At 38.0% G+C, this 21,702-nt stretch overlaps 1 protein-coding gene across 2 annotated transcripts in view; it reads right to left on the bottom strand.

Moving 5' to 3' along the window:
- Positions 1-1,970: 1,970 nt before the first annotated feature.
- The window catches only part of PDK3 (pyruvate dehydrogenase kinase 3), a 56,345-nt gene continuing 36,613 nt past the window's right edge, over positions 1,971-21,702 (bottom strand). For both annotated transcript variants that reach the window (XM_055801201.1, XM_055801200.1), the window contains 8 exons: positions 20,221-20,405; positions 18,031-18,120; positions 14,467-14,544; positions 12,220-12,296; positions 10,987-11,088; positions 10,289-10,399; positions 4,771-4,884; positions 1,971-3,729 (listed from right to left, as the gene is read on the bottom strand). In XM_055801201.1, the coding sequence (XP_055657176.1) occupies positions 3,586-3,729; positions 4,771-4,884; positions 10,289-10,399; positions 10,987-11,088; positions 12,220-12,296; positions 14,467-14,544; positions 18,031-18,120; positions 20,221-20,405 (901 nt within the window). In that variant the 3' untranslated portion in view covers positions 1,971-3,585. The remainder of the gene's footprint in view (positions 3,730-4,770; positions 4,885-10,288; positions 10,400-10,986; positions 11,089-12,219; positions 12,297-14,466; positions 14,545-18,030; positions 18,121-20,220; positions 20,406-21,702) is intronic.

Below are 21,702 nucleotides of genomic sequence, written 5' to 3'. Positions count from 1 at the left end.
TCCTAGGTCACCAGTCAAGGACAGAAGCAAAGACTGTGCATCTGAGTTATAAAAGAAGCGTTTCAGTATCTTCTGAATATTTTGTATCAAGCCCAGACTCTGAAAGACCCCTTGTTAGCCTCAAAACAAAGCCCAGAAAATCAGGGAGCACAAATATGTATACGATTTGGAAAGAATTCACTATCTATTAATATTTATCTAGAGAGCAGATAAATAACGTTATGTTCAAGACATACACCAGAAAAATTCACACGGGACAAAAAAGTTAACACTAGGACATGTAGAAGTTACAAATTCTCAGGACAAATCGAGGAGCAAACATCTCTTGCTCAGTTTGTTCTGTTAATCACTAAAGACAACAGATACGAAGCATTTTCACTGAAAACTTTTTTCTATTCACGTGTCCTGTAAACTCAAGACAAGCAGGTTGCAGCAAGATTAGCAGGCCATATATCTGAAATCCATAAAAAAAGAAATATACTTCTCGATCAGCAGAAAGTTTGAAATTAACAGCCCCAAGCTATTAAAACAAATAATTGTAACTGAATCCAATCAAAGGTAGAAGGAATTGAGAAAAGATCAGGATCTGTAGTTAAACTAGCCGTATTAAAAACCCGTCCACCCTCATTTTTCAGGCATACCCTTTGAAGAACGCCCTTTTAATCGAAGGTCTGCTGCTGTTGTTTTGTAACAGTTTTCAGACTAATACTCCTGTGTAGAAACATGGCATGAGGACAATGAGTGGAGAGCAATTTATGGCGCGCCTGGGATCTCCACTAAAGCACTGGCTGCCTAGACAAGGTTGGAGAGGAGAAAAGTTGCTTCTCACTCATACTCGCTGTAATGCCCAGAGACAGACCTGGGGAAATGGAAAGCAGATGCATTCCTTGTGCTCCAGCTTCCTGCTTTGAGGCATTTGTGCATGCTCAGGATTCTTGGAAACAGGTGCCATTTCAGGGGATTCCAGTTTTCAAGTACTCGAGCACTTCAGTCCTGAGAGCCAGCCAGTTGTTTTTGTGAATGAAGATGTCACTAATACATCTAACAACCTTCAAGGTATCTTCAGCTTTCATCCACAGGCTTCCATGGTTTCTATTCACTTCATGGAAACAAGTTCAATATGCCTGCATCCTTTTTTTTTTCTTTCTGTTCCCTCTCCATGTGTAAGAATACAGCCAAAAAGGAGCACCAGGTCAGGATTTGCTACTTCAAAATATGATTTCTAACAAAAGCTGAAACTCAGCTACTTACACAAACTATCTTATTCCTTGGAATGTTTTAGGTAATGTTCTAGGAAAAACTGACCACACTCTAGTCTGAAAATCACAAATTTCTATTTTTAAGCAAGCCCTACTCTGCAATTACTAGAAAACATACACAACTTGAATTTAAAAAAACAGTAAGAAGTTATGAGCAAGGGCAGAAGTGACTGAATTTTAGTAGATGTGACTTCCTGCTGGTGTTTCAGTCAAACCACGCTCCGATTTCATCCCAGCAGCAGAGCTGTATCGCTCATACAGCAATTTGCCTTCTCTGCAGCAGTGCCTGCAAGTCACGGGAAATGATTGCTCTGGAGGCCACAGGCGTTACACCCTCACCGTGCCACGTAAAGGTCCCCTCGCCAGGGTCAAATGAGTCTGGTTCAGGAAGAGAAGAGGACAGCCCCATCGGCACACTCCCTCTTCCTACCTGCTGCAGAGCAGGCTCAGAAGGGCACCGCTTACCAGCTCACGAGTCAGACAGCCTTCAGCAGCTGCCCCAGCGCCTCCACTTCTGAACGCTATGGTAGCACTCGCAGACACACGTATGAGAGCGTCAAAACAACGTGGTGCACCACCACGATGTATCCGTGCACTGTAGGGAAGACCACAGAACCTCAGGCCCTGCAAACTCATGAACTGTTCACATACAAATTCCCAAACTGACTGTAACAGATAAAAGTTTGCAAGGTAAGGACTCCGACTCTTCAGTCACGGGGCTATATGAAGTTTATTGCTCAAAGCACTTTGGAATCCCCTGATGAAACGTGCTACTTAAGTGCAAAGTACTATCATTAAGTCAAACTAAGATTTTTGTTTTAAAAATATCTAGGAATTTCTCAGCATTTACCTGTTTACCTAATAGAATGGTTCTTTATAAAAATAAATAATGGGAGGACAAAAGGGACCACTCCTCCACAATTTTAGTAAACAAGTTTCATTTTTCCATGCTAAAATCTGCAGTATCTTTCAAAAAAATATCAGAACGCCTAACAGAAACTGAGGGTGCATCAGAGTTGCTTACAACTCATCTACTTTATTCCCACAACTAAGATACCACCAGAACTTCAAAATTGCACAACTTTTTCTGAAAGGCCGTATTATCAGAAACAGTATTTGGCAAAGACTTGGTGAAGAACGGTTTCCTAATAGTTAGCAATAACCTTTACAATAAATTTAAGGGGAAATATTTAGGTTTTATTCTCTTTGATTTTTTTTTCCCTTAAATCATGTGCCAGCTGTGTTTTGTCCCTCCCATTTCTACAATATTTCCAGTTTCATGTATTTAGATCAATGACACTTTCCAAAAGCTGGTGTACAACATCTTTATATACACTACAAGTTCAGATTACCAGACTATAGTCAGACATTGAATATATAAATAACTTTGCAAACTATTTACAGGTTTTAAATTGATCAGGTTCCAAGCAACCAACACTCTTAAGGCAATTCATTTGTATCACTGGCTGTGTGGCCCTTCAGCATCTCTCCCCTCCCCAATCCCCCCCAAATGATAGGCAATAAACGTGAAATTGCATTTCTTCCTGCCCTGTATTGACAAGATTTTTTTTTCTATGGAGAGATGATCCAACTACTTATCTTTCCTCAAAACAATGAAAAATGTATAGAAATGCATTTCTGTGTTTGCGTGTCAAAAAAAAAATCATTAAGGTGCACACCAAGAAGTGGAAGTCCCAATGTCTTACAGCAACATAATTTCTGTATGCTCTTGACAAATGGATTTGGGAATTTGGGGGAAGCATCAATTTTTAAAGCTGCAGAACCCTTTTTAGAACTATGCATTTATAAGCTCATTAGAGACAACATCTGAAGAGCTCAAAAGGGATTTTCTGTTTATATTGACACCGTGCAATATAAAATGCAGCAAAGAGTTGATTTTCAAAGCCTATGTGTAACTACATTAGAATTTTTCTCTTACACCGTATTGCTGTTCAAGATGCTATTCACCATTTAAAGGGATTCTGCATATCTTGCCCAATCCTTATATTGGAATAAAAATTGGCCATTTCAAATTCTGTCTTTTTGTTACAACGCTTCATTCTTAAGTGCAATCACAGTGCAATCCCTTTTGTCAATGCATGACTGAAGCAACCAAGCATATTCTGGTGAAGTAGATGGGATTCACATACCAAACATGCTTAGTGCCTTCTTTTAAGTCCCAATCATCACTTTGTTCTTGGTATTTTTTCAATGCCCTGATTAGGTTCTTTGTTTAGAAGTAATTAACTACTGTGGATTTTGGAACAAAGCAGAGACTTTATACTGAATGCAGAGGTCATCCCCAACAGAGACAAAAGGTGGCAAATTATCGATTAGCTTTATATTTAGAAGCATCCCTTGGTTCACTACTAGGATTGCTCCAGTCATCTGCTTCAGGCGTGGTCTTGTAGTGTCGCCATGCTGACTTATTAAAAACGGGAAGTCTTTCAAATGATTCACTTGAAAGGGCCTACGGAAAAAAACAAAAGCAACGGTAAGATATCATTAGATACCCAGATTATACTCTGGGGAGTTCTACAGTTGCAACTTCTGCATTGAACAAGTGTTACATGTCACAGCGCTATTTTGAAAACACTTTAGTTGTGACTAATCACTCTAGCCATAGTCGAACTACTAGTCGTAGTAAAAGTTAAAAGAAAATATTAACACTTGAAAATATTACTTCTTTCCAGGGAGTGGTGTCTACAAAGATAGCAAGAAAAAAAAGTTTTGGTCAAAAACATTTGAGAGATTTGCCACCGACACAGGGCAGACAGCTTTACCTAAACATTTCACTTCAAGAAACTTGGACTCTGACAGCACACTGACCTGTGAGGACTGATGTAGTTCAGCCCATTAACATGCCTTTTTCCTCTGAGAAAGAGCATACCTTTTTCCTTCACACATACATGCACAGGATTTAACTCATCAGAAACTGAAGTTAGCACAGGATTCCACAACTCGCTTTTGCATACAGCAAGGCACAGTGGCAATGCTAAGTCAATGACCTGCATATGAGCTGTACACCATATTCTTTTAAATTTCCTGATGAAATTCAAGCAGTTAGTTTCAATCTCAAGCCCCTGAATAGCCTCAGATCTCCCAAAAAATGACAAAGGCAAAAAGGTCAAGGATTGCACAGAAAAAAGAATATGTACTAGTCAACAGTAGTCTTCTCAGTTCTACTGTGGTCAAAATTTTTAGAATCAAAAAGTACTAACCAAAATAATCTCTCATTACACAGTTATTCGAAAATTCAGCACTTATGACAGATTAACAAAACGCAAAGTTCCAACACAGGGGACAAAAAAAAAGTTAACTAGTATTAGTGCCAGGTTAATATTTATAATCTTTGTTTTTAGCATTCTGTGTAACTGATTTAGATAAAATATAACGAAAACAGCAATTACAAATTTGAAAACATGTTGAGTGAAAGAGAAAGCTCACTTATTCAGCCTGCTATAAACAAACTGCACTGCATTACTAGCTTATAAAAGGGTCAAATTCATACCTTCAAATAAATTACAGCATCTGAACCAATGCCTTCCATTGAGTAGAGTTTAAGGTCACCTTGAAAGTACCTAGCATACAGACGAGAAATTGGCAAGCCATAGCCAAACCCAGCCTACAAAAACAAGAAAACAAAAGGAAAACCACAATGAAACGTTAAAAAAAAAGGGGCCACAGATCACTGCAATCATTTATAAAACAGAAGATACTTAAATATTAGATTTGCATGAAATTATTTTTCAACCTTTCCTTTATTACTCAGCTTACACTGTAAGCTGGTATTCAGTGGTTTCCACCATCTCCTTTTTTCCTAGGCATAGTTTTTTAGCTTAAGTACAGAGAAAGGAAAAATATGAGAATCCTTTGTTAGAACTACCTTGTCCATTTTGCATTTTCTCAAAGTGGCAGGTAGGTGTAACATACAGTACACACTTCCTCCGATCATCAAAGCAAACTAATAGTCTACTGCTTCCTCATTATAATTACCATTGCTGTAACACTCCGTCCTTTCTTTGGTCAAAAACCAGGTTTTTGATAGCATGGTCTTTTCTCTGCCAAGCCTGGGGTCGTTATTCTCAGATGTCTCCATGCTTCGGAGACTACACAGGAAAGCCAGCGACAACTCCGTTTACTTCACCTAGGTCCCACTATTAAGTGATCGCTGATGCCGAAGTGCAATAGCGATCAGAAGACCACTACAGAAGACTACATACAAAGCAATAAGGCAAATAACCCTCGCTGTTGTTTACCCATCTCACAGAAGAGCAGGATTCCACAGCACCGAATGATCTACTGAGGACTGAAACCCTGTACAGATCACACAATTTTCAAAGCGTAACAGACTTAACAGGTACAAAGTTTAGATTTTATATTTAAAAAACTAATATTTATAACCATAGCTACAACAAAGTCAACACTTGGCACTTTTTCCAACCCACTCTTGTCAGAAAAAGTTATAAAAAACCCGAAGCCTCCCTCACTGCAACCAGGAAGTAAGATTTTTGGTCTACACATTGACTCTTTCAGATGACTGGGTATGTACTGAGGATCACAGTGGCTGAGTATTCACCCCTGAATTTTTCAGGGCTACCCAGAGCAATAAAGGAAGGATTCCAGACACACAAGCATTTGTATATCCTTCTTTTCAAGGTAATGGAATAATACAACTTTTCCATAAGGGTGGATTACAGGGAGAATTAAGACACCTGAAGTTTTCAGAATACCAGTAAACTCATTCCATTATAGTACCTCTACAAAGGCAACCTGACAAATAGCTGAGAATCATGGCCTGAAACTTAAAACTGTCCTGGTTTCAGCTGGGATAGAGTTAATTTTCTTCTTAGCAGCTGGTGCAGTGCTGTGCTCTGGCTTTGGTGTGAGAACAATGCTGACAGCACACTGATGGGTTTGTCAGTCAGAGGACTGGGGGGGGGGGGGGGCAGGGGGGCACAGGAAATTGGGAGGGGACACAGCCAGGACAGGTGACCCAAACTAGCCAAAGGGACATTCCATACCATACAACGTCATGCTGAGTATATAAACTGGGGAAGGAAAGAAGGTGGGGACATCCGGCATTATGGCATTTGTCTTCCCGAGTAACCGTTACGCGTGATGGAGCCCGGCTGCCCTGGCCATGGCTGAACAGCTGCCTGCCCATGGGAAGTGGTGAATGGATTCCTTGTTTTGTTTTGCTTGCATGTGCAGCTTTTGCTTTGCCTACTAAGTTGTTCTTATCTCGACCCTTGAGTTTCACATTCCTCCTCCCCATCCCTCTGCGTGAGGGGGTGTCAGCAATCGAGTGGCTGCGTGGTGCTTGGTTGCCGGCTGGGGTTAAACCACGACAAAAATCAAAGACGCAAAATGATACAAGAAAGAAAAGGCCAAGGAGGAGGACTCGGAAGCATTATACACAGCTAACAGGTAGTATCACTTTATAGGAAATCTCTTGAGGGAGGGGTGAACATTGAAGACCTTTGTACTACACCGTCCATCACAAATTCTCTTGCTGTCACATCTACTGTCTCTACAGTATCTTTTGACCTCTTTGCCTTGTTTTTACAGAAGTCTAAATTTAGTGATCTTAAACTGATTACAGATGCTCACTCAGTTCTTCAGAGCAGAATGAGAAACAGAAATGACAAAGATGCTCTTTTCTACTCACACCCCTTGTCACAGTCATTAGTGTCCATTTCCACAGCTGAAACAGTTGCTTGGCTGCACTTTTTCAAACAGTATGATTTAAAAAACTTAATTCTCAAAGACTGCCATTAGAGGCACTTGCATCACTTTCAAACATCTGGTCTTGAAAGTAGATGCATTTCTTTTTTAAACTCTAAAAACCAGAAGCTATTGGACTGCCTTAGAACCAGAAAAAAAATTTCTGAAAGCTGACTTTTCTGAAGACTAGACAATAAATACAACGCACAAATTAAAAAGCACAGCAACCAAAAGGCAAATTGTACATAGTACATACTCTCCAGGAACAGCTCAAGTAAAGGGCAGTACCAAGCAATCCTGAAAACACATTACACTTTCCTCTCTCCAGAATTACTCCTTAAAACCCATACCCAGATTCTGTTTGCCTCCTGCTCCTTCCAGGAAAATCTTTTTACGCTCTGTGCTAGCCCACGTAATTATTTCATACTGCCCTCTTCCAAAAATTTCCTGTCAGTCTCTTCTCTACACGATCCTCAGAGTATTTTCCAGTACAGATAACTTGTAAGAAATACGAAGGCAACAGGTCCCAGATGAGTATCCTGTTAAGATGACACCTTGCAAAAAGTCTATTTTGCAAAAGACAATTAACAACCAGAAATTACTACATCGACCTGTGCTTGACCTAGAGGACACAATACAGTCAACGTTGGGACACCTACCTTGAGAAAAGGGAAAGTTTTTTAGAGCAAATTTCACAAAGTATTACAGTTATGCATTACACAAACAGAAAATTATTAGATTTGTGTTACTAGTCTATACAGGTTTCATTAAGCTTAATTTAAGCCATGTTTCTCCCACTATAAAGAAATGCTGCCAGAGAAAGAATCATTAAATTATCTAAGAAAACCTAATTATCATTAAACATTACCACGTGTTTCTAATGTTTCCACTGTATGTACAGCAGTACAGAAGAACACAAGACCTCTCAGAATGTGAATGCTGCCATGGCAACATGGATTCTCAGCTGTTTTTAAACAACATTTGCAATGACAGTGAGAAAGGTCTTTCACCAATCAACAGAAAGATCCCTCTCGTCCACTCCCCAAGTCCATGAAGGTTTCGTAAATGAGACAGGGGAGCACGTAACAAGGGGAGGGAGTGTTAGAACAGAAAAATATGTCTATTTACACTGCAGTTTAATTCAGAATATTATTTAAGTCTAGAACAGCACAAGCACAGACCTATCTACTTCTTGGAGCACTGTAATTAAGTGGCTTGGTCTTTGGCACCAAGCAATAAAGCAACTCTCCTTCTACAAGGACTTCAAAGAGGATTTATGCAGAATCTTTCTGCTGAAGGATTTTTATTTGTAGCCTGACATACAAATTGGTTTTATAACTGGATCTGGGCCGTAATACATAACATATCAAGCTTCACTGCTAATTCCTTTTTCCTCTTAGTGGAAAGATATGCTATAGACTCCCAGCTCTTGACTTTCTTCTATCTCCGCACACATCTAAATAAGAGAGCTTAACAACTCTTCTCAACATTCAGTCACGTACAGGCATCAGTCAGACTCACAGGGCAAAACCTGCCAGGTTCACAAGAGAGGGGGATACTTTGCAGGTCTGACTAGAGTGACAGATTGAAGAGGAAAACAAGGCCTGAAAACAGTAGAAGAATACTAAGTATAAATTCCACAGAATCACAGTAAGTGGTCTTGAATAGGAGGAAATAAACACAGGAATGCATTGCTAAAGATGCATGGGGAATAAAAAGGAAAAGAATAGCGTCAATCCTAAGATGAACACATTTTCCAATCAGAAAGCCACAAAAAGAAGAGACATTTTAATAGTGAATACAACTAGTAATCAAGGTGTAAGTTTATAGTGAGAACAAGTTTCAGGAAATCCTTGTAGGATGATATAGTAAATTGCTGATCAAAAGCAAGACAGAACAAAGGCAGATTATGAATAAAAAAAGATTCTACCATTCATGACAAAGAAAAACGTTTATATTTGAATTAAGGCCTGTTCCCTATCACTCATCCCATTCAAGCTGATTTTCTGTGAAACATCAAAAGTTTGAAACATATTACTAAGATGTGTTGTAGAGGTAGGAGCTGTCAAGGATTAATACCAAGTCAATGCAGATAAAAAACTGGGTTTCACACCTACTGCAGTGGCATCAAACACTGGTAAAAAACAATGCAATGCATTTAGGTGCCACAATGTTAGGAACTATGGACGAGAACAGTACCATAAAGACTTTCTGCTAAAACTCTGAAAGGAAATTTATTCTCTCTGAACCACTCTTAACTGGTTTCACCTTCAGTTCACTGTTAATTATTTTATACCAGAAATACTCTTTGCATCACATTTTATTAGCTGGTTGGAGGCACTTCAAGCACAGAAGTATCAGCAGAAAAAAAAATAACCTTAAGAACACGCTAGATGAGCATGTTCCTAAATAGGGAAAGGAAATTTCTCAAAGAATCAACTTTTTCTTGATATGCTTGAAGATAAAGAATTGCAATAGAGTAATAGAGAACAAAGATGAGAAGATGCAAGAATACAATATCAGTATGGATCCACTTAAAGCTAGTCAAATGCAACAGTAGCTATATCATTTTTGTCACAATGAGCCAATATATAACTTAATAATTTAGAAATATTTCAAAAAATCATGCTTGCTAAAAGAATCTATGGATTCAACACTCAAATAATTCCCTGCTTAGAAAAAACTATGAGGAAGTTTTGTTTGTTTGAAATCTGACCCTGATACATCTCAGAAGGGAGTATCACATGAGGTATTTCCAGCTGAACAGGAATATACCAGAAGTGTTCATATCACATGCAGGTTTCAAAATTATTTTTTTTAAAAAAGGTGGTTTTAAGTCCTTAACTTATATAAAAGTAATTTAAGAACTTGAATATAAGCTTGTTTATTACTAGGAGGTGTTTCTCACATGCTATAATTCCAACAGTGTGGCTGACCTTTTCAATACATCAATTATAGGAAACAGATATAATTTACAAACAAAAGAGAAGCTCATTAGGTTATCCACCTTCTCAGTAATACAGCACTAAAAATCCTGTCCATTAACCTGTGAAAATATCGTGCTTCTGTAGACATGCTTGTGTCCAAGAATATAATGTCAAGACAAAGAAAAGCAATTTTCTATTCCAAAGACTAAGCAATGATAACAGAACCCATTTTCTCTTTGTATGTTTACCTGCATAGACTTGCTAATGATAAACAATTTCTTCAGTGGAAGACCTGATCCAGTAGATTGCAGTGAATGTAAACATACATCCAGAGTGATCCAAAGGGACATTTAAATACATATTGCAATTGCTTACCAAAGGCACAGCTCTTGAGGGCTCCAAACTAGGCCTGGGTGCTGTTGAGTACATGTAGTTAAACAATCTGTCTATTTTTCTTAAAGGTACACCTCCACCTTGATCACTTATCTAAGGAATAAAAAGACTTTTAAACATTATGTTCTGAAAAAAAACTCTGCAAAACTCAAGCAGCATTATCTAAGTGACTTCAGAGATACTAAAGGAGCAGCTAAGAACTCTGTCTACTCTGGAGAAAAGGAGGCTGAGGGCTGACCTCGCTGTGCTCTGCAGCTTCCTGAGGAGGGGAAATGGAGAGAGAGGTGCTGATCTCCTCTCCCTGGGATCCAGTGACAGGACATGAAGGAATGGTTCAAAGCGGCATCAGAGGAGGTTCAGACTGGACATCGGGAACATTTCTTTACAAACAGGGTGGTCAAACACTGGAACAGGCTTCCTAGAGGGGTGGTCAATGTCCCATGGCTGTCAGTGTTTAAGAGGCATTTTGACAATGCCCTTAATCCAGCCCTGGAGTGGTCAGGCAGCTGGACTAGATGATCTCTGTAGGTGCTTTCCAACCGAAAATACTCTATTCTAACAAATACAAAGCAAGTATAAGAAGCGATACAGTAATTTGCCTTTTTGCTTTTTCAAATTACAAGTCATACTATGCTAAACCTAGCAGGTTTGTAAGCTGCGTATTATTTTTAAGCATTTACCTTAATAGATAGATCTTCTTTCCCCAAAGTGACTAAGGTTTTGATCGATGGATAGCCTTCTCTCTTACCTTCATGTAATTCCACTGTAGCTCTCATTGAATTCTGAAGACAAAAGAAAAAAATGTCTCTTTGATTCTAACTTCATCATACATGCTTTTTGTCCTACATTTCTATACAAGACGGAAACGGCTGTATTTAAACAAGTTTAAGAAGTGCATTACAGTCAATGAATCGTCCAGTTAAACTTTTACATCAGAACTCCATTATACATACTTTTATCTATTTTTTACTGTGTGAAATCAATTAATATGCGTGTGTGTGTATATGTATGTCTGTATAAAGGATGACAACATCCTTCACCCTCCGCCTTGCAGAACACCAACAGTGATGTTCACCTCTGAGAACAAGCTTTGATTTTCTCAGTCTGGGTAACGTAATTGCTAAGTTATGATAAAGTCAGACTGATAGATGGCAACTATTAACAGAGCTTCCACTGCCAGTCCTTCCACAGCTACAACTTACTGGTTTCATAGTGTTTCATGACTGGAACCAAAACATACCTACCAGTAGTGCACAAATTCTCATCTGTTCTGCACTGGAACTAATGTTACAAATGACAAAACAGGGAAGATTTAAATGAACAATACTTGGAAAATGTCAGAAATCAAACCCAAAATACCATTATTTGGGAAAAGTTTATCTCTGACCAAATGCATTTTCCCCCCTGATTTTCTTGTGTTCACCTGCACGGCCTAAAGACCACCTATCTATTTGAAAGCAATCGATAGCTCTTACCCACTCCATTTTCATTGTTGTTCCAACAAAAATAAAACCAAAACAAAGCATGTAATTGACACTATTCAAGGATATGGGCTGTTTTCACAACAGACATTGATCCTAACTAGTCCTCAAATAAGCAATAAAGCAGCAAGCTTATGAAAACTGCAAGGTAAAAAAATACATCATCATTGCAAAAACAGACTAGCATGAGTGTTTTATAGTTAAATCAGCTGCAAAAGCACAAAAGGAGAAGTGGAAAAACACAGAAATTTCAAGTACACAAGGGCATGAGAGGGCTGTAAGCCTTGCTTTCAACCCTTTCCACTTGTTTAAGAATAAACGTAGGAAAGGAAAACTGAAATAACATTTAACAGCTGTAAATGAAAAGAATCTTAATTTCAACAGTAATGTAAGTTCACAAACCCCTTCGAAATATTAACACGTGCAACCTACCTTGAATAACTCAAACAACATATGAAACAAGTGAGAAGGTACATAGACTACTTGAATAGGCTTGTTTGGAGCTTTAGCTAAAAAAAAAAAAAGAAGAGCCAAATTATTATATTTTTTTAAAACAGTATTTTGCATAATTTCTATCTACAGGAATAACATGAAACTGTAGGAAAAGACAAGTATGTAAGCATGTTTTCATTTTGAAAGTGCAAGATTATGTTTTTACTTCATGGAACTAGATTTCAGTTACTGCTATATCCTGAAATAACAAATTCTAATGATGATTTTCAAAGATATCTATGTCAGCAGACTGTTTAGATATGAAACTTCACTAAAGCAGTGGTTGGTTTCATACTGACAACGTATGGTAAGTAAGAGAACTTTCCCATTTAACTGGGAAATTCCTTTTCTTAACACAAACTATATTTAAGCATAACATTTGCTGCACAAAAAGGTTCTTACACTTAAAATTCACTGTTTAAGCTATTCTAAAAACTATGTATTTTCCCATAATTAAAACATATAAAATGTAAAGTGTTACTAAAAATTTTCAAAAATATATTTCAGACAATATTAGAGTTTTCTTAATCCAAACCATAACTGAATTGTTTGTCTGCTGTTGTCCTGTTGTTAGTATTTTGGCTGAGGTGTATGGCTTGGCACAGCTCTGTATGTAGAGTGCTAACTGATTTGGCAGGAAATAACAGAGCCGCATTTAATACATTCCAGGACAGTTTCGGTGCTGAAGATGCAACCATCCCTGAACACTGAAATATCTACTGGCATTAAATTATAGAGTCACAGTTTGTCAGACTCAGCAGCAGTTCAGATTGAAGAAAAATCCTGAAATGTCTGTTTCATAAATTGCAGGAAGATACAAACATGCACACAGAACACATCAACTTCATCCTTTTTGGCACTGAGGGTTGATAATACCAGCTATTATTTTAAGATACACAATAGGGAAAACTCTTCAGAAAAGACCACCAAAACAATGCTCTGCATATTTAGTTGCAAGGCAACTTGCTGTTTTATTACATTAATTTTGTCAGTCCATACTCCAGTTCTCTTATGCATCACCAAAACCAAGGTTGACCAATTTGTACTCACTTGAAGCACAGAGTACGCACAGAAAACATGTTATTGTTGCTCTTGTGAGGTAATTTGCAAAGTCACTTTCCTCATGTTGATAATCTAGTTTAAAAGGAAGCCAGTATTTTTTTCCTCACATTTTTAATAAGATCCAGCAACTTGTTTTCTCTACTGTTGCATCTTTTCACTTAGGCCTTCAAATGAATTTTGCAGTCATTCCTCTGCTGCAGCACTCGGTACTTTTAGCTCTAAAAATCACTCAGTGTGGGAACGGGGAAGGTTGGGCCCTTTGGTTTTGGGAGAGGGGGCTGGTAGAGATGCATCAGCATTGACAATATCACTTTGTTTAGAGAAGTATTTCCACAATACTTTAAGCAACACGTGTTCCCATATATCATACACTCCATTTTGAGTGTTACCTATTTCTGAGACTTTTTAAATTCCCTGTTGGAGTCTGAAAACATCTTAGTCTTATGTTTGGAGAGCTGTCCCAAGTTTGTGAGAGGATCACTCAAAACAATTTATTCTTTTAACTTAAAAAAGACAACTTACCTTTTGTCAATAGAAATTATGAACAAAAATCAGTCCATACACTGACAAGGACTGTCTCATCAATTTCACAGCATCCAATCCTTATCTTTCCAATCAACTTGAAATAATGTTCATGTGAGAAGTTTACGATAGGACTTACAAGATAAGAGCATGGAAACAAATGTCTAATTTTGCCATCTTACACAGAAAAGCTTACCGCTGGTGCAGAGACTGACAGTGGAATTTATAAACATACTTCAAAATGAAGCAAATTTCAGCTTTTTTTAAAGATTAGTTAGAAGACAGGCATGTTTCCTTCCCAATTATGAGGATTCTTGATCACCTTATTTTCCTTTAAGTAACAGCAAATTCAGCAGATAGCACACTGCATTCAGCATCAAGAAGTAGATGTGCCATGATGATAAACTGTAATTCTGGTGCCCATGCGGACACGTAAGAAAAGTAAATCTGCATATAGCACTGCAGAGTTCTAATCGTAACTTACAGTTAACAAAACTAGAAATCGCTGATGTTACAAATGTTGCTTTTTTTTGTTTTGTTTTTGTGTTGTTTTGTTTTTTTTTTACATACATCACTTAAATGGGAAACTAATTGCACAATTACCATTGAATTCTTCAACTTCCAGATCAGGCGCCACCAGATAGTACTGTTCGCATAACATCTTAGCTGTCTCATAAGCATCTACAAAACAACAGAACATTGACTTATCAAATACATCTAGAGTTGTCTAGCAAAACTCATCCTGTACGTGAAAGACTACAAGCAGAACACTCATTTTAGTAACTAAAGTATGAAACCAGTATCCATTCTGCTCCATTTTTCTGTGTGCTTATAGCCCATTTGCCAAGAAAGGGCAAATTCTATTTAAAACTCTAAGCAGATTACTAGAGAGAAGCTATTTTTTGTCTTTTTTCAGGGCTTGAAAAACAGAGAGTATAATCTTAAGCTGACCATAATATGTACTTATTTGTCATGTCCTGATCACACTGTAATGTTTGTTCTTTCCAACTCAAATAAAAAAAAAGGATGACCTTGCAACCATAAATTCAGTTTTTCTAAACACAATACTGTTTACAATACTTGATTTTTCAAGGTCTTTTGAGGGGAAAGCTGGAATCATTAAGATTCTTCATTCCTTCCTACTGAACAAAAAAAAGAAAGCCTCCTCGTAATCCAAATCAGGCTTGACGTATTGTCAAAACACAGCAAGAAAATTTAAGTCACCTCTTGTTTGAAAGATTTCTTAGTAGCTTAAATATTCACTGGTACATCATTTGCAAAAATTTAAGACTTGCTGCTTGTCTCTAAAAGAGAAGCTATAAACTTGATGTTCTAACCACATTGCTTCGGCTACTTTAAAAGTGGCTTACTCATAATAAACATGAGCTAAAAGCAAGCAGATAAACAGATGGGCAGTTCTGTAAGCAGAGAGAAACTTGCTAAGATACCATAAGAATTGCATTTGACCTCATCCTACATGTACCTTCTTCCTCCTGCCCAAAGTGACACTACTGCCAAGTCACTGCCAAGACTCAGAGCTATGTGACAAGCACAAAGAAAGTAAAATCACTGGTTTCCAGAAAGGGCTAGTTACCTGTAATTGTCCTCCTTCAAGATGCCTACAGAAATAATCTATAATGTCCCGTTATCTGAAAAAAAATTTCTACCAGTTTTTCTGGCATCTGCAGGGCTGGATGTATCACACAACACTAACACAAATGCTGCTTGAGGTCTAGTAAAATGGAGCTAATGAACACTGGAAATGTTCCCAGGACTTGACCAAGAACATCTCATAAAATCAGCTATTCATAGGAATCTTATGCCAAGATGGTCAGCTCCAAAGACTTTCTAAAACAGTCCTGTCATTAACACAATAAAATGTGTCCTAGTAAAAAGATCAAAATCCCATTTAATATCCAAAGCTGTACAAAGAACCTCAGCCTGGTATGTGCATAATTTAGGAAAAAAGATGCTGGAATACCTAGACTTAATCATGTCAGAACTTCTGATGGTCTTGGCAGTAACCCTGTGCTTTAATAGAAAGGGGTGCAAGAAGCACAGCCACAATATTGGCTCAGTTATCAAAAGCTGAAGATAGCAATGTTCCACCTACATGGAAAAAGGAATACAATAGCACATTTCAAAGAGTTTCCACATCACAGAAGTGAAAACCAGGTAGGGATCCAGGGGACAGGTGTTGGGATTCTTATTGCAGCGAAAAACTTCAAGGCCTCTAAAAAGCAAACCAATAACTGCATGGGAATAACCCAAAAGCCCTCAGTACACAGATGTGGAGCAGACAGTCACTACGCAAACCTTGAGAGAACAAAGAGGCTCTGAATAAATCAATTTAGCCTACCTAAATTTAATGTAGAACTCTCATCCATTTTCAGGAAGCAGCCACCTTACCACCCTCGAGATGAACGGGAATACACTATAACTTCATGATCTAGTAAAACATCCATCCATGAGCAAAACAGTGTCAGACAGACTCTGTGCAGTCTCACATTTTACCTTCCTTTAAAAGCCAACTCTTTGACAGAGTCCTAAGTCTTTAGAAGAGACTGCAGAGTTCATAGCAGGCTTTATGTCATGGCTGAAGGCAGGTAGCAACAGGAGTGAAGGATCTATTAGTACATCTAAAATCCTTACTCCAGGAACAAGCCTGCATTTGTTGTCAGCTCAAAATACTTACTGTAGGATAGTCAGCGAGATACCAAGACCCACCTCAGACAGTTCCAGACAAAATGCTTTGTGGAGCTGCTTGAGGTAAGAATTGGCTGTTTAAATAATTTCTTCAATATCTGAAGGACATACAGAGCTCGTGGCTGCCACATATGGTGCCAAAAATCACCATCTTAACTCTGACAAATATCTCAGAATGTTCCCTGTGAACCAGAATGTTTTGGAGCTAGCACCGTATACAGAATGTAAGATAATCCGTTCACCAATTCTACAAGGAAATGGCCTCAACCACCTTGACTCTAGACACTCCATCTTTAAGGACATTTTGTTTCTTTGAGAAACAATACTGTACACTGTTTGTGATGCCCTTGTTTTGTTAGCGATTACTTCTTCAGATGTGGAAGATCTATTTCAGCTACTGGCTCAAAAACTGGACTGAGAACCTTCTCACACTATGCGTTCCTCTGTCAAAGGCAGCAACTATGAATTTGATGATCAAGATAGATCAAACATTGGTATTAAAGGGAATATCTAAATAAACAACACAACTGTGATATATACAATGCATAGTCAAAGTGGAGTAAGATCAACCAAAAGAAAACTGCTGAAAAAAGGCCGCCTTAAGAGCTAGAAGCCAAGACTGCTTTGTAACAGTAAAAAGCACCTACAAAGCAAGCTATCACACAGGTCAGAGTCTGGCATCAGAAAGGTCTCCCTCTTACTTCACCAAAGGGTGAGAGAAAGCCAAGGGGAGAAACACATCCTTCCCCTCTTGCAGCTGCACAACATCAGTAAAGGACAGAGCATAGAACTGACTCCTACAGCAAGGCCTGTATTTGTAAAGAGACACACACAGAGCGTGAACCTTCAACGTACAAGTTCTTGAAGCAGCATTGTCTCAAGCCTACTTACTAACGTTCTGAAAGCGTATGAAAACTCACAACACTAAGCACACAGGATTTATTAAGCAAACAGGATTTCTAACACAGCTGTGGCAGATCATGATCAGATATGCATAGCAATGGGGAGTTTCACTGGAATATCAGTATTCTTGAGGACACTTTACTGCAAGGGCTAATTAAACAAATTGAAAAATTTTACTTACTCTCAATTTTCTTTAGTACCAGCATCAGATAAAAAAAAAGTACATGAGAAATCGTTTCTATGTATTTTAGGGCAGAAGAAAACTAAAGTTTAACAGAACACTTAGACACTTAATACTTAAAAGGACAGATTAAAGTTATTAAAAATTTCAGTTGTTTTCTTAGTTCTGTTAATATAACAGAAGTTTCTCTATTCTCATTAACACATAAGAAAGCCTCCACAAACCCATGACTTCACTGTAAGCAACTGCAGAACTACTTTTTTTATTTTATTAAATGAATTTAAATCTCCTTCAGTCTCTTGTATCTCAGTAACATATTTAGATATATTCTAAGTTGTGGGGTTTTTTTATCAACAGAAGAATTAACTTCATCTTACCTTTAACCACCTCTGCCACATTACAGTTAGGGTCAATACTTCCAATATGTTTGGGATGAGCAGGATTAATATCTCCACCAAAAAGAAGTGCTGAAAGGAAAAAGAAATGGCAGTAAATTGTGTATTACACTTGAGGCAGCCCAGAAAGTTTAAATAGGATGGTATCTGAAACCTACTGGATAGTACATCATTTTGTAAAAAGATTCTCCAGGAAATTGTCAGAATCCTTGTTTAGGAAGACTACTTGCCTCCTTCCTCCTCTTCCCCCCCTTCCCCCCCCCCCCCCCTTTTTTTTTGTATAGCTAGGACTATTAAAACAAATACTGGTGTGGGAGGGTTAAAGTGAAAACCTGCATTTCAAAGTGGACTATTAAAAATTAGATAAAACTAAACTGTAAAATGCTTCACTCATACCATTATGTCAGAACAGAAGCACTCACAACAATGAAAATGTTACAGTAAAAAGGACTGAGGAACTCTAAGCATTAAAAGCCTTTTGCACTCACCTAACCTGTAATTTCACAGCTGGCACACAGGTCTCAACTCACTTTACTTTCTCCCTGACTCTCAGCAGTATACTCCCTGCTCTCGCCTTTGCACAAGGGTCTGCCACTCACCAGATCCTTCACAGAGAGTTTAGCTCTCAAAGAAGTAGAAAGGTTTTACACATTTTTGCAGAAGTGATTTTCTGCTGCTTTAGCAGGTTAGTCAGCCCTGATGTGAAACTGATGCAGTATGAGGTGAGCAAAAGTGAGGACCTGAAAGCTTTTCCTATTCCAGTCATGGCTAACTAATACACTGGCACACTGCACCTTGTAGAACTGCGCTGTAAGAAACAGTCTGTCGATAATGTATCAAACAAGAATGCAAACGACATAAAACTCCGTTTCTTCATTCTGCTTTCCAATTGCCTTTTTCATCAGTGTTTCAAGATTAATGTTTGCCATCATGGACAAATCACTAACATTGCTTAACACAGAGAACTTGTACAACATTAACTAAACTTTAAGCATCTACAGGCATTTTTAAATAATCAAATTGTCCACAGGAAAAGCCATTTCAGTTCAATGAGAAGTTTAAGATTTTAGAACTAGTGCAAGTTATGCTAGCACTTGGCCCACAACTTCTATTAGGACAATGTTTTTACTTATTGCTAGAACTCTTCTATGACAGCCTTTTAACTTAACTTGGTTTTACATCTGTCATTTGTCTGCCCAGGTACAAGTAAAGAATAAACTGCACATTTATGTCATTTTGTATGCTTTGCCACATTAAGAGTTTTGTGTCCACACAGCAAGGCATTTGTTAGTCACATAAAAGGTTACTGGAAAGACACACAACTCGTAGTAAAATACCTTACAGTACAGTACTCTAGCATCCGCATTCTCTGTAGCGTACTACAATTTCTAAGAGCTCATAAAAGCAGAATACTGGGCAGAGAATGAAGCTCTAGAGCTAAAAGGCACGGAATACACTAGATCACAGGACTGCCCTTAACTTTATACAGATAATTTTCTGCATGGTTGCACATACTGGTTAATAGGAACTGCAAGTAACTCCTTTCACTCTGTAATACGAATAAAAAAGTTTATTAGTAACAAGAAATTAAACAGATCTTAATGATAAAGGATGACTAGCATTCATTCATAAGCAGGGAATAAGTAGTAGAGGGAGACAAGAGATATAATTGAAAGCTTAATTTAGAAATACTCAACCTCTTTAGAAAGCAAGAAAGTCTAGAGAGCTTGCTGAAAAAAACAACAATAAAAATATGTAGTGCATAACCTATTCAGAATTTATCGTGTCCCTGCATTTCATTATGAAATAAATGTCAGCTCTACAAACTATCTTGCGAGATTTGTGAGCAGAAAGATACAGCTACTCTACTACCATCTAAAAATACTTCATGTATCACTACACAAGCTGTCTCTGCCAACAAAATTAAAAAGTGACAGCCATGCTGACAAAGCCTGACAATTCTAAAAGAAAGCATACTGGTGTTTCGGATTCATTTCTGATAGCTGCAAAGTACCAAATTAACCCGTTGCCAGTATATCTTTTACCATAATTAGCACAAAATATTAAGAATTAGCCATGAGTATGGGAAAAACCCCACAAAACAAAGCTATGGCTTCAGGTTTACAAGCAGTAACTAATGAGTTCTCAAAGATTAAAAAAGCAGTTACTTACTGTGTTGGTTAATAAGCATACGGAAAGAGATGCGGTTGGTGTAGAATCTATCTAGAAAATACTGGATGTTACTGCTAACAAATGGATCGAAGCCATATTTTTCCTTGTATTCAATCACCCCTTGCGCCATGGTTGGAACCACATCATTGTGTCTGTTCCTGACTTTAATTAAAACATCTAAAAAGCTGGAGGAAACAAAATTAGAAACATATTGTTAAAAGTGTAACTAAACTCAGTCTCTCACTTCTGTTTTCAACTGCCCATAGCATAACCATTTTATCTGTTTACTATCCCTCCCAGTCAACAAAGAATTATCAGAGGGAGAAGATAAAATATAGCAGTCCCTAAACAAACATATTTAAAGAAAAATATTTGGTCAATCTCTCATTTATGAGGTCTGTGAAACATTCAGGGCCTTCAATTAAGTTATCCCTCCCCAAAACATTCCTTTTAGAACAAAAAAAAAAAATTTCTTTTACTGCAATCATATGCATGATGGTAACTCTCATTCTCTGCAGGCAACAGTAGCTGGGAGACTGAAAAGGAAACTGAGGAAAACCAACCTGACTGCCCTTGATAATTTCCGGAGAAGTTTTACACTTCATACTTTCTTCCCAACACGTCAAGCCGTGCAGTGTAACTTTTGAATGTATTTCCTTTACTTGGCATCTATTCCAGTGAGTTTCACTATCAGGATGTGTTAATTATTAGGCGACTCCTGCTCAGTTTGCTCTCACACCGCTGGATGGCAGAGCGCGTACAAGACTGCTCAGCCGGGATCCTCCCCGTGCCAGCTCGGCAGGCTTTGGGTATCACTGCCATTACTTTTAACAAGCATCTGTTAACAAGCACTTGCTTTGAACCAGCTTGGAGGATTTTCTTTTCGCCTGCCAAGGCAGCTCAAGAACCTAGGATCTTCAAAGTGCTCTCCCCCCCACCCCTCCATGCAAACTCATACGTACTTGAGATACTATTAATAGCTTTCTAAAGCCTAGACATGAAAAATCAGTACTACTCAACTCTGCTACATACTCTAACATTAAATTAATATTAGCACCTCAGTGATTACATAATCTTGATAAAAAAAGCACATAGTGAAATGCAGCTTTTCAAAAACAGCACAGCTGGGAGACTTGCTCATCTATGCCTGTATCTACAGTTCTACAGGTCCTTTTCAAAAAAGGATCAACAGCAACGCATTCTCAGATTCATAACAAATACTGAAAATAAATGTATTAATTATTTTTATCAAAAGTAGAATATACCAGCTAAGGAAGGAATCAGAATAGTTTGGTTGGAAGGGACCTTTAAAGGTCATCTAGTGAATCCTGCTGCAATAGCCAAGGGAAAAAATGTTAAGAACACCAAAAGTAAAAAATACTACCAATTAGTCAACCCATTTAAAGCAGACCCTCCCTTCCTTTTCATAATTACTTAGCCAAGACAATAATTTGAAAGTACACCATACCATTCTTAAGTGAT

Source organism: Falco peregrinus, chromosome 4, assembly GCF_023634155.1.
Source record: "Falco peregrinus isolate bFalPer1 chromosome 4, bFalPer1.pri, whole genome shotgun sequence".
NCBI lineage: Eukaryota > Metazoa > Chordata > Aves > Falconiformes > Falconidae > Falco > Falco peregrinus.
The sequence above is the reverse complement of the archived record's forward strand: the minus strand, read 5'-3'. Positions and strand labels throughout refer to the sequence as shown.